We start from the raw sequence: 14,753 nt of genomic DNA, 5'->3' as shown, positions 1-14,753 counted from the left end.
TGTCGTTAGATCACACAATATGGGCGAACTCATGGTCATTTTAAAACTGTAGCATTTTCAAAAAAAACGAGTAAACTAGATAAAATATCAATAGAGCTGATGCGGTTACACTTCAAACAGGATGGATCCGTTACAACAAGAGCCTGGATGCAGAAACAGTAATGGTTCTTTGTTAAAAAAAACACAAATTGCAACCTGGTGTTAACATCATGATAACGTGACTTCCGAAACGGGAAAATTATTTTTCAAAAGCGTGGAAAAAATCTTTAATAATTTCACAATTTTAACTTGTCTCTTTGTTAAAAATGGCGTCTAAGACCTGCCTCCTAATAGTCATGGAGAAATGTCATAAATCCCTTGTTGTTTTATGAAAATTTACAACTTTGCAATAGAACTTTACGAGTTGTTCGGTTTTTCCATTGGCCACTGAAAGTCATGTGGAGACTAACCGTGAACATGAACTTTTTATAATTTCCCTTGCGACTATAGAGCTGCATTCTTTTGCTAAGCGCGTGTTGGTTCGGATGTGAGAGCTTGCGGGCTTTCTCCAACGCATATTTAGTTCCTTACCACCGCCCCCCACCTTCCCCCCCCCCCCCGCCCCCCCCAACCCCCCTTCTCTCCTAGCGCAGTGATTATTGCCCATGGAGCTTCAATGCATCGAAGCTTTCAGCACAGATCTCATGGCTGGCAGCTACGAATTCCTCCACGGAAGGTGGAGCATTGGATTAAAAAGAGCCGGCTCGGATCCGCAGGGCAGTTTCCTGCAAGTCGTCACCAAACGCCGCTGGCGGAATGCGAGAGCCATTGGCCTGGGATGTAGCTGAACGGACAGCTGTCAAACTCGCACGGGCTCTGCAAACACTGACACTGGGACTTAGCAAAAAGGATACCCGGTCTGTACAGAGCCCGGGATTGACAGGCCCAGGAATAGACTCGACAACAAGGTAAGGCCCACTCGCTCTCCTCAGCTTCCCTGTTCTGCAAAAATAATCTTGAAAATGCCCTTTAGCGGAGTTATTGTAAAAGTACCCCACCCCGCCCCCTTTACAGATCTTTAATTTGTCAAAGTTGAAGGATATGATGCAAAAAGTGCCGATCACCTTCGGAATGTATTAACTGGAAATGTAGCATTGGTTGAGCATGTATTTAAAGTAATCTGACCGTTTTATGGGCAGCTTTAATGTGTTTGTATTTTTCACACACACATATATATGTGTGTATATATTTGTTTTCAAAAGAATGTGAATAATGTTTCTGATGTGGTACGTTATGGTTGATTTGACCGACAGTCCCCTTGCTCTTTGCATAAGGGACAAAAATCACATAAGTAAAACACAATCCCTGATCACGTTTTAAAATGTCGTAGAGTGAGAATCCTGAGGATGCGTTCTTGCTTTAATGCAAGCTTTTGTAGATTGTATGGCGATGGGGGGAGGGGGGTGAAAAAAACACTTATTTCAGTTGCAAATAAATTAAATAATCTGCCGGCTCCAGCGATGGCGATGCCCCGTCTTTCACTGAAAACGTGATTTATTTCTTTTGAATCGCCGTTCTTGCATGGTGTAAATTTCGTTTAAGATGCGATATGTTTTAATAATATATTTTTATTGCTTTCTACGAAAATTATAGCAAGCTAATGCATGTCATGAGTTAAAGGCAATTTACTAGCGTTGTCTGGGAGTCGTCGTCCCTAATTATTTGTGGTTTACTTCTGTGCTGATGTTGTTGAAGAATGAGAAATGATCAAAGACATCCTATTTCGGATGTGAGCATGCAAATTTGTCTGTTGTTGTTTTTACTTAACGCGTAGGTTGTCTTTCTGACACTGAGACACTTAGCCCCGTCTGACTGAGAATGTGTGTGTTCGCGTGGATATTGATGTTTGCTTTCCTTTTTGAACTCATTGCTGCCACCGTGTGTTTGGAGTGTGGGCAAACTTGCATTGCTGCTGCAGAGCGTCTCTCCTGGTCATGTGTTACTGATGAAATGGTTGAGTTGCATTCTTAAATTAACCGTTCTATGTGTTGCTTTGTGGACTTGTCCAGTAGTTAACAATTTGCTTACATAATATCGGGATGTCTTGAATTCGATTAAAGTGGCATTTGGAGCGTTTTACATGAAGTTAATTGTTTAGATGTAAAATGTCGTAACTATGGGCTTTGCGCTTAGAAACGAAAGATAAACCCCTGTGCGCTTCGTATTTCACCCAGAGTATATCAGGGCTTTGAGTGGAATATTTGTATATCTGCAATACATGCCGGCGATTAGTCATTTGGCCTTCATCAATCGTCAGTAAATAGTTAATAGTAAATACGAAGAAAGTTAGAAGCTAAAATACGCGTGTTTATGCTTAGAAATCGACAATTACATTTAAAAGTCAGTTTGGAGATTGGAGGTACTGAAAGAAATATTAAATCCGTTCGCTGTGAATCTACAAAGCCTTCTTAATGATATGCTTTAACTATAATAATAGCCCATTGTTATGATATCAAGGAGAGTTTTTATAGATATTGTTTTCTGGTGTAAGAGCAAAAGAAACGTGATTTCGAATTTAACGAAGTGTTTGAATTAACCCCGGAGTTTAGAATGCATAACATGAAACACTGTCGTCAATTAATCGAGAGATTAATTGATAGGCCCGTTTTGTAGTGGTTAACGATTGCAAACTTATTTTAATCTCTTAAAATACAACTACGATTAACCAGAAATTGAAAATAACATTGATCATTTAAATAGGTTAAGAATTGCGACTCTAGAAGGTGTTACAGTTACCACAAAGTAATTGGAAGATTTATACTGCTTCCTTGCAATAGTTGGTTTAAATAGCGGTAACTTGTTAACGAGATATGAGCATAGCAATAAGTAATATAACGAGCCAGGTGGGTCAAGGGGACTTGAAACAAGGCCTCGCAGTTCACAATTTGAAAGATGAAATGTTATTTCATTTCAGAAGAATGAGGTAAGTGGGCTATGTGCTTGTTTAAGTGCCGCTGTTTTGTAAAACCTTTCTTAATTGGTCAAATACACTAATCGTTGCAAACTAGGCCCCAGTTATATCTCCTAAGCCAAGGGAAATCACATCTGCTGTTACTAATTAGGCTGCACCAGATCTGATCATCACAGGAACAAATAAGACTTGGCCAGAAAATTCCCCCTTATTAACGACACAATTAAATCTAATTTACACACTTGTGGATTTTACAATATTCCAACTTTCTTTTTTTTAAATAATGATTGACATTCTCTTAGTTCAACGGTGCTAAAATTCAATGCATTAAATTTCAGATTCTGTCTGTTCACAATATATTATTTCGTATCATCCTTCGGAAGTTTTTGCTGTCTGCAAGGAAGTGCAAATACGTCACTGGAAAGAATACATGGCAACGGCTGTATTGTAATCTTTAGCAGTCTATTTCCTAATTAATTGTAACCTAATGTGGATGGAAAATTAATCGGTACTTCATTTTCTGAAGCAGAAGCGTTATTTTCAATGAATTCCAAAATATATTTTCAAAGTGTAGGTTGGAGATGCAAAGGTTCAAATTGCTTTGCGTTGGTTTCCGTCCCAATGAGAAATACAGATCGAGTTATAGTTTAATACCTTCTATTAGCTCTCTTGTAGCCATTTACACCACTCTGTGTATTCATACTCTAATTATATTGCCCTGTTTTCTCCAGTTTTCATAAGACACGATGCAGCAGCAGTTGTGAAGTGGTTATTAGTTGTTCCACCTAATTGGAAAATAATGGCTGTGTGTTACACATTGCCCTATTGTTCATCTTTCAATATCACCTTTTACTCATCTGTATTTCGGTCATTTGCACCAAACCAATTTATGTGAAGATTCTCCATTATAAGTGAGGAGCAATTGTGGGGACTTCATCATCAAACCTTCGCGTTTGTGTCCTGGACGTGACGAATAAACGAAAACCAAAAACAATACGTAAAGCAAACCATAAACAGAAAAAGATTCAAGGTTGATGAGAAAACTTCGAATTTATTAAAATGCAAGATACAATTGGGAGAAACTGCATAAATTGCAGTACATGGTTAGAGGCTTTAGGGTAGAAACTGAGGAAAGCGGCAAGCGTCGGCCTTAATAAGAGGGTTGGAAACTGGCGTGTTCTTGCACGTTTTCCTCCATAATTGTGCTGCGTTTATACTCACAATTCGAACAGACATAGCTTTTGACTTCGGCCAGCTTTCGGTTTGTTTTTTTAGTCAGTCTATAATCAGGAAAGAAAGACAGGTATAAGCTTTCAGGACTGAAAATTAACCTACTTGTGGTCTTTTAACAACTTGTAATCAATGAGGTAGCATCCATCCCAAAGGCACATTTGTAACGTTCGAAAATGTAAAAGTGTCCCACTACTTAGCAACCGCGTTCATCATTTCACCTTAATTTCTAATCATTGCTTATAATTGGCACGTTTCGAGTTCGGTTATAGGTGCTGTAGCTAGAGTGCTGAAATATTTTCCCTACAAAATATAAGCATACTCATATATATATATATATATATACACACACACACACACACATATATATATATAGTTTGCAGTGCCCTTGATATTTCAGTATGTGATGTAACCATTGTTGACAGGAAAGGAAACCTAACGAGATAATGAGATCTTTAGCAAGGAGCCCTGGGCTTCCGTCCTTTTACTGCGATCTGATGCCGCGCTCAGGGCGCAGTAAATGTTCTGTTATTCCAATACACAAATGTCTCCATTGAGGTGTTCAAAAATGCCTAATTATTCCAAAAGAAACATTCCACTATTTTATGGTCGATAAAACCTTAACAGTGTGCAATTATGGAAAATCGAAGTTGGGATTTGGGGAGTATTAGAGAATTTCAATCGTATGCAATTAAAACAACATTTTGATGGAAGGGAGCCATATACAGGCTTATCAAGTATAAAATCGAGCCTCTGTGTGTTTGCAGGTCGCTTGGCCGTTTAAACAAACCCGGTGGACGTTGGTTAAACACTTTTTTTCTAGAAGTACTGTGGCGTTTGTGTGCTAAATGCACATGTATATGCATGCATGTTTTAATGAAGAGCGCTTGTGCAATAACAATTACTCCTACACACAATTACTGTGAGATCTTTTAAAGCTGAGATGCCGCGTTGCGCTCCACTGTTGGGATTTTCTGTATAAGAATATCAAAATTAAATCTATAAATCATTTCCCTGAATATACACCCTTACCATCAGGCTATTTCTATTTATTTTGCCAGTATGAATTTACTGAATACAACATTTAGGGATACTTGATGTTGTGGGTCTCAGTAGTTGTAGACGCTATTGTTCTTTACCGAGTTGAAAATGGGCAGAGATGCATATTATGGAGGGACTGATGTCTGATGTTTCTCAACTAGTCTTCACAAGCTAGCAAAGGAAATGTTGTGCTTCTAAAATAACAAGTACAAGTGGAAAAAGGAGTAAATAGGAATAATCGATTCTTACAACGGTTGCTTACCTATCTAAACTACCCTGTGAGTCTACCTAGAACGCACAGCTACAGAACTAGAGATTTCTTGATTTATTTCTTTGCACTCTCTATTTTCTATCATCTATCTTCTAATCATTGTTGATCCAGCTATTGTTGGATGCGTAATGCAGAGCCATATTTCTATATGCGAGCTTCTATAAAATAGTACACATAACTATATCCCGTAACCTAATAGTGTTCTTATTGGGTCACTAATATTCCATTAAAACCACCTCTATTATAGTTCAGAACTGATTTGGTTGTTTGTAACTTTGCTAGCTCAGTCGCCGGATCTCCAGGGAGTTTTTTGAACCAAAGTCGGTTTCTATTGGCCAGAGACTGATCAGCTGGTTATATTTGCTGCTGTCGCTTTGGCGCTCGGCCATCCTGAAACAAACCACCTCGATGACTACTAATAGCTAAACCACATTGTGTACTAATACATAACAAATCATATTACTACAGAGTGTGGAGCAAATGAGTTCGTATTTTGTGAACCCCACTTTCCCTGTTTCACTGCCCAGTGGCCAGGACTCCTTCCTCGGACAGATCCCACTCTATACAACGGGGTATGATGCTCTAAGGCACTTTCCAGCTTCCTATGGGGCAGCGACGCTCCAGGACAAGAGTTACTCGTCACCTTGTTATTATCAACAATCCAACTCAGTAATAGCTTGCAATCGTGCATCGTATGAGTATGGAGCTTCGTGTTTCTATCCTGAAAAGGATCTAACCAGTGTTTCGCCATCCGGTAGTGGAAAGCATAGAGCCCAGGATGAATTCTTTTCCTCAGACCAACATTACAAAACAGATTGTGCGCAAAACAAAATTTTAAGTGAAGAAGGAAACGACCGGAAGTACAGTACTCCAATTTATCCTTGGATGCAACGAATGAATTCAAGTTCTAGTGAGTATTTATAGCAAAAAATAATAAATTAAACTTGACACTTAGCTCCAACTTTACGTAAAGAGTGCATGCATATGTTAATTGTTACGTTAAATGCAGCACACTTACTAGAGTCGGAAAATTGAACAGTACCCTTAATTTGATAATATTAGGTCTTTCTTTCAATTTATTTTGCATTTTTGCTTCCACCATGCAGGTTCTGTATTTGGGCCACATGGGCGTCGAGGACGACAGACCTATACACGATTCCAAACTCTTGAGTTGGAGAAAGAATTTCACTTTAACAGATATTTAACTAGACGCCGCCGGATAGAGATTGCGAACGCCCTCTGCCTCACAGAACGTCAGATCAAGATCTGGTTTCAGAATAGGAGAATGAAATGGAAAAAGGAAACCAAACTTCTAAATACAACAGAATCCAACAGCGAAGATGCAGAGGATAAAACAGGGGAGTAAGAGCGCGAATTTGAAAGAAGTTAGTCTGGGCCTTTCTGTTTGGTAGTGAGTTATTATGTGCTCATCCTGCTAAACAGTGCGGAAAAAAATATTCGTATTTCTGTTTGCTTTCGTTGCCCCTCTCTTTGAGTTTGTGTCAATGTATAAGTGGTAGAGGAAGTGTTCAAATAACTCTGCATTCCACAGGATACTATAATTATACGGTATTTAGGATTAATTGTTTTATAAGTGCGAAGTGTGAATGTTTCTGCTTCTAGAGTCGTTACTATGTGATGATTTACTCCACAAATAGTATTCTAATTGTTTCAATGGCTAGTTTTAGATATTATTTGACAGTCTTCAAATAATGAGCGTAGTAGATATGACCATTTGCTATTGATAAATATTGTATTGTATATGTCAATACTTTTTACCGTAATATTTCTTTTTGATTTGTTTTTGTCTAATTGAGAGGACGCAGTGTTCAGTCAGCTTGTGCCATGTTTTCTCTACCAAGAGAAACAGTTATTTTTGCTTCTGACTTGACAGTTCTGGGATAAATAAAGTCAGCCTAGCCACGCTATCGCTCTTAAATTGAAATTTCGCGAATAAGATTTTCTTAAATATATATTAAATATATACAGTAATATATATATAAATAAGCTATCCGATTTCTAAGAATTTAGCCTTCAACTAAAGCTGCCGAAAACTTTTTGTATTAAATAAGCTGTGAAAGGAAACTTAGCACTGTGAAATTGATCGGTAGATGTCCATGTTTCAGAGAGATAAAAAGACAGTATACGTGGTAGGAATGACTATTTAGCTTCTGGGTCCATTAAATACGGCAATTTTCACTAAATGCACAACTAAAGACATAGCTGAACCCGCGGTTAAATTATGAAACATCTTCCATAGTGTTTACCCCAGCAAACCGAGAAACAGCATCGGACACAAAGCTCTTGTTTTGATTAGGTGAGTGACTATTTGGGAAGTGAGCTCTCCTTTGTTAGAAACTGTATAGCCTTTCATCCTAATCGAACCAACACCAAAGCTGTGCGTAAAGCAATTGTTCCCATGTAAATTTAGGCACAAGGTAATGTTTATTTACTAATGAAAAGGGATTCTGATTTTACATGGTCAGTGTACGAAAGTAAATGGAACGATTTAAACTCATTTCCAATTTACGTGACATGATTTTTAAGAATGCCAAGATTGGTTTAATAGTTTAGATTTGCGGTGGCTTCGAAATTTCCACAAACACGTGAATAATTCTTCAATACCATGAGCTATCCGGGCAAAACATAATTTTTAAAAAAAGGAGCAGATGAAAGAATGGGCACTTTGATGTTGTAGGGTGCCGATTCCCCCTGAACAATTCAGCGATGACAGCCAAGGCGTAGAAAAACACTAAGCACATAATAATTAAAATTAAATTTGATTTCTTTTAAAAAGTCAAACCAAATCAGTTATAACAAAACATCAAGTCCAATTAATAACCGTGTCAGCTGTAGCACATAAAAAATCTGCGGTTGGGGATTGAACAAATGTACCGTTGTCTGGCGTGGACCTTTTTTTTTGAAAGATGCCCTCCACATTGTTTTATGTGATTTATTCTACGAAATGTAACGGTTACGTTTGAAATGTGTGGTAGCCTTAATTCGACCCGAGGCCGATTTCCCCGTTCATCAGAACCACAGGATCCCTAGCCTCAGTCTCCAGAGGGTGGCGCGCAAGGACAACCCAAAGCTGCTGCTGGGAGCCGGCGGCGCGCCCCCGTGCGCGTGCCCTACGCTCTTCCTTCCACGCAACCTTCCAGTTTGTAGCCACAGTGCACGGATTTACCTCTAGAGGTCATCAGCGAGAATTTACGACTGGACAACAAAAGCACGTGATTCTAAGTCGTGCCCCATATTTGGGCGCCTACGTAGGAGGGAACGAAGTACATGTCCCAGTCATTTCCATAATTCATCATAAATTGTGCAGGGTGCTAGACGCACAAGCGACCAAGAGCCACAAATCAAGTAAAAATAAATAAATAAAAAAAATCAAATGAGCTCTTACTTTGTAAACTCATTCTGCGGTCGCTATCCAAATGGCCCGGACTACCAGTTACATAATTATGGAGATCATAGCTCGGTGAGCGAGCAATACAGGGATTCTGCAACGATGCATTCCAGCAGGTACGGCTACGGCTACAATGGGATGGATCTCAGCATTAGTCGTCCAGCATCTAACCACTTTAATGCCAGTGAAAGATCCCGAAGCTACTCTGCAGCAGCAACAGCAGCAACAGCAGCAGCAGGACCAGAAGCAGGAGCAGACACCAGGTACAACCAACCTGCCACATCCACTCAGTCTCCTTCACCTGACCCTCTGCCCTGTTCCGCCGTGGTCAGTCCGCCTGCTAGCGAGAATCACCACGGAATCAAAAACTCCATAGCAAGCCCAACTACCTCCTCAAATTCCAGCAGCAGCAGTCATATCAGTAGAGATGGGGTTGGCACATCGCCTGGTACTGAGGATGACACCCCGGCAAGCAGCGACCCTCCAAGTTCACAGAACGGGCAAAGCACAGCACAACAACAGCCTCAGATTTACCCCTGGATGCGAAAACTGCACATAAGTCACGGTAAAATCCCTCCTCTCTTATCTTTGCATTAGTGGAGTCCTGAATTATTCTGGCAAATCAAAACGCTAAATATACACGTTAATGTTTCTTAATATCTTTGTAAGGATCATCTTTTTTAAAGTTGCTATTATATTTGGAACCCTTTGGATGGTGGGATATTTATTAATAAGCTGTCTGGTTACGTATCAGTAATGCAAGGGTAAAGAGGGATTGATAGATAGAAAAAGGTGTGGTTTATTATGGGACAGCTTTGTCCAAGTGGACACTTTAACATTTACTTCTAGCTAAGTTTCTAAAGTCATTTTGTAATTAAGGTATAGAAAGGACGCAGTAGTTAGCGTGGACATGCCTGGGCTAGAATTCGGTCTTCTTCTTTCAGTTGGTCTTTTTGGATTTTATAAATGTATTTCATATTCGACAATGTACTGATAGCACTAAACAAAGGATTCATTTTTTGTGGGTTACAGACAGTATGGGAGGACCAGAAGGTAAAAGAGCCAGGACGGCTTACACTCGATACCAGACCCTGGAGCTGGAAAAAGAATTCCACTTCAATAGATACCTGACCCGGAGACGACGGATAGAAATTGCACATGCTCTTTGCCTCACAGAGAGACAGATTAAGATCTGGTTTCAAAACAGGAGGATGAAATGGAAAAAAGATAACAAGTTAAAAAGCATGAGCATGGCCGCTGCAGGAGGCGGATATCGTCCATGATCAATAGAAGTACTGGGCAGTAGCTGACCAATTAGCATAATGTCAATACAGTACTGACTTCCAAAACTCTTTTCCCGTGTTACTTCTATGAAGAAAATCATTTCCATGTTGCCGTATCCCAATCTTTGAATCGTTAGTCTGTTTTCTGGTCGTACCGTTGCCTGTACAAGTAATCTGCTTACAGTATATTGTCTAGGAGTAACAACAATGTTGTAGGAGTAGGATAGCCTTGTGAATTATAGCTGTTTAACTTATTTATATTAATACAAGCGGTGTTACTTGAAGTAACTGTATAAAATCGTCCAGTAAAAAATGTAATTATGTGTTGCACTCTGCAAAAAAAAGTGTATGTAAGTGTTAGTGTTGCTAAATGTCAAAATAGCTCCAAGCTTGCAATACGTATTTAATTTCAGGCCATCGTCCTCTGTAATTGATATCGTAGTGTTAAATCACTGAGATGCTACCTATTCTGTGTTATTAGTGAGCAGTGAATTTTGTGAAGGATATTGCAACTTTGAACTGTATGTCTATGCTGTGCCTTTGTATGACTTTGCACGAACTCCAATAAGTGGCTCTTAGCGCAGCGTCAGTGTATGTTTTTTTGTGACAAAGGATAAATATAAAGCCTAAAAGACTGGCAGTTTAAGAAATTCGTGATGAGCTTTTGTATTTGTTTTTAAAACTGACTGGAAGTTAAAATAAAGTTTCTATAGTAACTTTCCTGGACATTGGCCTCCCAGATAGGTATTTCTGTTGTGTCTGCTGTCCTGTGAATTAAATTGCTTCGAGTTTTGAGTCCAAAACACTCAATAAGAGCATTAAGTCTATCCTAATCTGTACAATTTTGCACCACTCCTCCAGATGGGAATCTTGTAGTTTGGGTTTACGACAAGCAATCAAGTTGCGCAAATTTATAAAGCCGTGCGTTCAACAAATAGATTTTCTCAACCCTTGATTATTGCAAATGTTGGAATTTAGTAAGAATTAGCAAATACAGTAGTTAACCGCTTTGCTATGTTGTAATTTGGCATATTTAAGCAATTCGTATTAAATGTGTTCGCCTTTTACAGTATGATTCCATACGCTCTGTTACACACTTCAACACCGTTTGCTAAACTACACATTTTCCGCTAATGCCCAATTTCTTTGTTGTTGCTGTTCTTGCATTTACTCCAACCTACTTTATAGACATGGTAACTCTGAAACTCAGTAGTCTTGGTCTGAGGAAAAGTGAACCCTGAAGCACTTCAACCACTTTGTTCCGCAGGTAGGCGTTAGTCACGTTCTCTCAACTTATCGTAGCGTAAACGTTTCCCAACAGGTATTTTTCACTTTATAGAGTTAACTTTACTTACCGCGCGAAGACAGGACAGAAAATTCGCCTCTCAGTTCCTGACAGCAAGGGGGATCAGCACTTTTACCCTTTCTGCTTAGTGAGTGCTTGTCCTTTAAAGTTATAATCAATAAACTTTTATACACCTCAGTTCCGGCTATATGACATTTGGGTGCCAAATGAATAGGGTTTTGTCTATGAATTAGATCGTAAAATCATCCATAGCACAGACTGATAGCCTCACTGGCTATAAAAAATCACGTGGTGTCATTAAAGTAAGTTTTATGGTTTTGGGGAGTTGACAACCAACAGTATATTCTACATAACATATAATCTCACTGACGCTGGACTTCATTTGGTTCCTTTGCAGATTGCGTGTGCAGACAGGCCACTCAAATGGCTAATTTTCATGTTCAGAGGACTATCCACAGCTCCACAGCTCCAGTGTACAGGAAAGTTGTGTTTTCTTGCAAGACAAGGTAAATTTTGTTGAACTATTAACGTTAATTACTTTTCACCAGGAGTTTTGGCCCAGTAAAATGGGCCTTAAGCAACACCCATAGTGCACTGAGGCAGAAATGTGTCTGGGCAAAGTACTGGCTGGATTATTTCTGTGTACGAATGGAGCTTTAACATTAGAAAGCAGGTTAAAAAGAATGGGTAAGATTAGGAAAGAAATAACTTTTGGAGAGACGAGTGGGTTCCAATTTTGAAATATTTTATGTGTTAAAAGTTTTTGGGGGACTATACAATTAATTTTCAAGAAATGTTGCTGGCATTGTTCTTCAGTACCTTTATAAGTGGGGCAGAACATTCTTATTCTTTTTCACGGTTTCTTTACCCGTAGGCTCTGTTGTGTCAATTTGTTTATTTGTGTTTTCTTGAGGGGAGTGTTATGTGCCTGCCTCCAGTTGATACTGTTGCGAAGTATATATTTTCAGTCGTCTTAATCGTCATGCATTTTGGGAAGTTGTAGGGCACTGATACTTTAGTGTGTATTGTGCATGCATTAGCAACTCACTCTTACTCTCAGTGTTACAGTATAACCTCTATCAGCACGAGCTGATTAAGGTACCATGCAATATATTATATGCACTAATTTACGCATCCAACCAATCCCCTCCTTATTTTAAATTTAGCTTTTATGGCGACAAAAATCATGCTCTCGAGGACTGAAAGTACACGTGTTATAAATAAATATGTTAATGCGGAAGAACATAAAAATCCTAATCTAAATATCCTGGAATGAGGTATATGTGCGAAATAAACACTCTGAGGGTTACAAAAAACCCTTTGAAATACAGCCAGCGGAAGAGTTGCTGCAACTTTAAATTTGACTGTTGTAACACCGACATAGTTTTTGGTGAATTGCAGCTTTCCCACAGTTGTGACTGACGAACCATAAACTTTATGACCGGCTTTTCATTCTTTGAAGCTTCCGCTAGTCTAGTGTGTATATGGAGACATACATATATAATTTACTGCTTGAGATCTGGTGTTTCAAAACAAGAATGCAAAACGTGATGCATTTGGAAGATTTGGTTATTCAATTTTTTTCTATATGGACAAGTCCAACTTATAGCATAAGGAGTGCAAATGGCAGGCGGCCACACGTTTAGCATAGATAATACGGTTGAAAGCAATTACCCTGCAGAAATTCTACTCAAAACATTCCACTGCAATTAGGCCTGTTTTACGATGTGCTATAAAGATCCAACAGTAAATAGAGGAAATCAGCCCCAATATCAGTATTGTAGTTCCGGATCGGCCATGTCAATCGCGTCAATCTGTTGTAATTTCCTTTGTATTAGTTTACATTTAAATATGACAGTTTAATATGTCATCTGTCCAAATCACTTAAATCCTTTTTAGAACAAGCCAAGATAAGTTGAAGTTTCACTCAGTGCTACAGTGGCATCCAGTCTAACGTTATATGTCAGTTATTAAATTTGAAATTGATTTACTTGTAATTGTTTTCCTAATCACTACTGATAACATGTTATTTCGTTTCACTTTGCACGCAAGTCTGTGCTTTTGATGTATTCATTTCCTTGCCGAAGACTCTAAAACTTTTCAGTCTAAAAACCGAGACTCCAAAGTGGGTGTGTGTGTTTGTGTGTGTGGTTGGGGGGGTGGGGGGTGGTACAGGGTGGAGGGGGTGGATTGTTGTTGGGGGGGGAGGGCTGGGTTAGTGGGTGGATTTTGGTGCTAGAGGGGGGACAAAATGTACAGTCAAAGTATTAAGCATGTAAATATTTATCTTCACTGCGCAATCGTGTACGTAACACAGTGTAGATATTCTGTGGCAACCGATATAAAGATAAAGTATGGTTATGTCCTTCTCTAGAAGTATTGAACTGCCGACCTTTCTTTCACCGAGGAGGCAGCTATGTATTCCCCAAACATAGAGATTATCTTGTTTCTATATTTAGTAAACATTTACTAAGTAAACTCAGTGCATGTGTGTCCAAGGAGTTCAATTATTTCTGAAGACAACCGCGTGGAATTGTTTTTCAGAAAACTTTTTTCTGTGGTTGGGGCTGCCATCTTACGTGTATGATGCAGTTTGAGGTGGTGGTAGGGGGGCGGGGGTGGGGTGGTGGGGGCGATGGTGTTTTATAAGGGTTCATTTTACATATGCTTCCGTACGTAGCCTCTATACTAAAGAAAAACTTGCAGCATAAAACCCAATTATTCCATAGGTGAAACATACATTTTCAACAATTTCTTTAATTTCTGTCACAACAGAGGGTTTAATCTGAAATTGCAGTGATTCAGTTTCCCGTCAACAGTCTCTTTTACAATATATAAATCTTATTGGCCGTCTAAATATAAATCTTAGGTCTTTGCCCTTTAGAAATGAAGCTATTGCCAAAGTTTTGGTTGAGGTATTTAATCCAGAGCTATCGGATATCATATCTGTACCTACCCTTTACCACTCCATCTCATTAATCAGTGTTTAAAATATAAAGAACAGCTACTGTGCAATGTTACCAACAATTCTCTGAAGCGTAACGCAGAAAATATACAAGTGCAAAACAAATAAAAGTTGCGAGTAGTAAAATCAAGAGGTGGTCGCCATAAAATCTGGAATGTGACGTGCTTACGTCTGTGTTAAGGGCACCGAAAGGACAGCACATTTTTCAATAGCAATCTATGCTAGTTTGTCTTTTGGGCACAATAGAATTTTGCCTAAGCTTTGCAAATGAGTTTCTTCAAGAAATCCAGAGCAGGGT

General features: G+C 39.0%; 3 protein-coding genes across 4 annotated transcripts in view; all 3 read left to right on the top strand.

The window, feature by feature from the left end:
• The first annotated feature begins 760 nt into the window (after positions 1-760).
• LOC121275791 (homeobox protein Hox-A6) lies at positions 761-7,109 on the top strand. Of its 2 annotated transcripts, none has more exons than XR_005942566.1 (2): positions 761-947; positions 6,599-6,703. XR_005942566.1 is itself a non-coding variant. In XM_041183417.1 (2 exons), exons 1-2 carry the CDS (start codon positions 5,973-5,975, stop codon positions 6,856-6,858), a joined length of 690 nt encoding a protein of 229 aa, XP_041039351.1. In that variant the 3' UTR covers positions 6,859-7,109. The 2 variants fall into 2 exon arrangements, 1 of the variants encoding a protein (XP_041039351.1); XM_041183417.1 differs by lacking the exon at positions 761-947 and adding an exon at positions 5,973-6,402 and having other exon boundaries at positions 6,599-7,109.
• A 1,208-nt stretch (positions 7,110-8,317) lies between these two features.
• LOC121275789 (homeobox protein Hox-A5) lies at positions 8,318-10,905 on the top strand. Its single transcript, XM_041183415.1, has 2 exons — positions 8,318-9,466; positions 9,934-10,905. Exons 1-2 carry the CDS (start codon positions 8,887-8,889, stop codon positions 10,182-10,184), a joined length of 831 nt encoding a protein of 276 aa, XP_041039349.1. The 5' UTR covers positions 8,318-8,886; the 3' UTR covers positions 10,185-10,905.
• Positions 10,906-11,886: 981 nt separating this feature from the next.
• The window catches only part of LOC121275785 (homeobox protein Hox-A3), a 32,825-nt gene continuing 29,958 nt past the window's right edge, over positions 11,887-14,753 (top strand). The window contains exon 1 of the mRNA XM_041183408.1: positions 11,887-11,996. The gene's annotated coding sequence lies outside the window, so the exon portion shown is untranslated. The remainder of the gene's footprint in view (positions 11,997-14,753) is intronic.

Source organism: Carcharodon carcharias, chromosome 3 (assembly GCF_017639515.1).
Source record: "Carcharodon carcharias isolate sCarCar2 chromosome 3, sCarCar2.pri, whole genome shotgun sequence".
NCBI classification, from domain to species: Eukaryota; Metazoa; Chordata; class Chondrichthyes; order Lamniformes; family Lamnidae; genus Carcharodon; species Carcharodon carcharias.
This window is presented reverse-complemented; position numbering and strand designations above follow the sequence as displayed.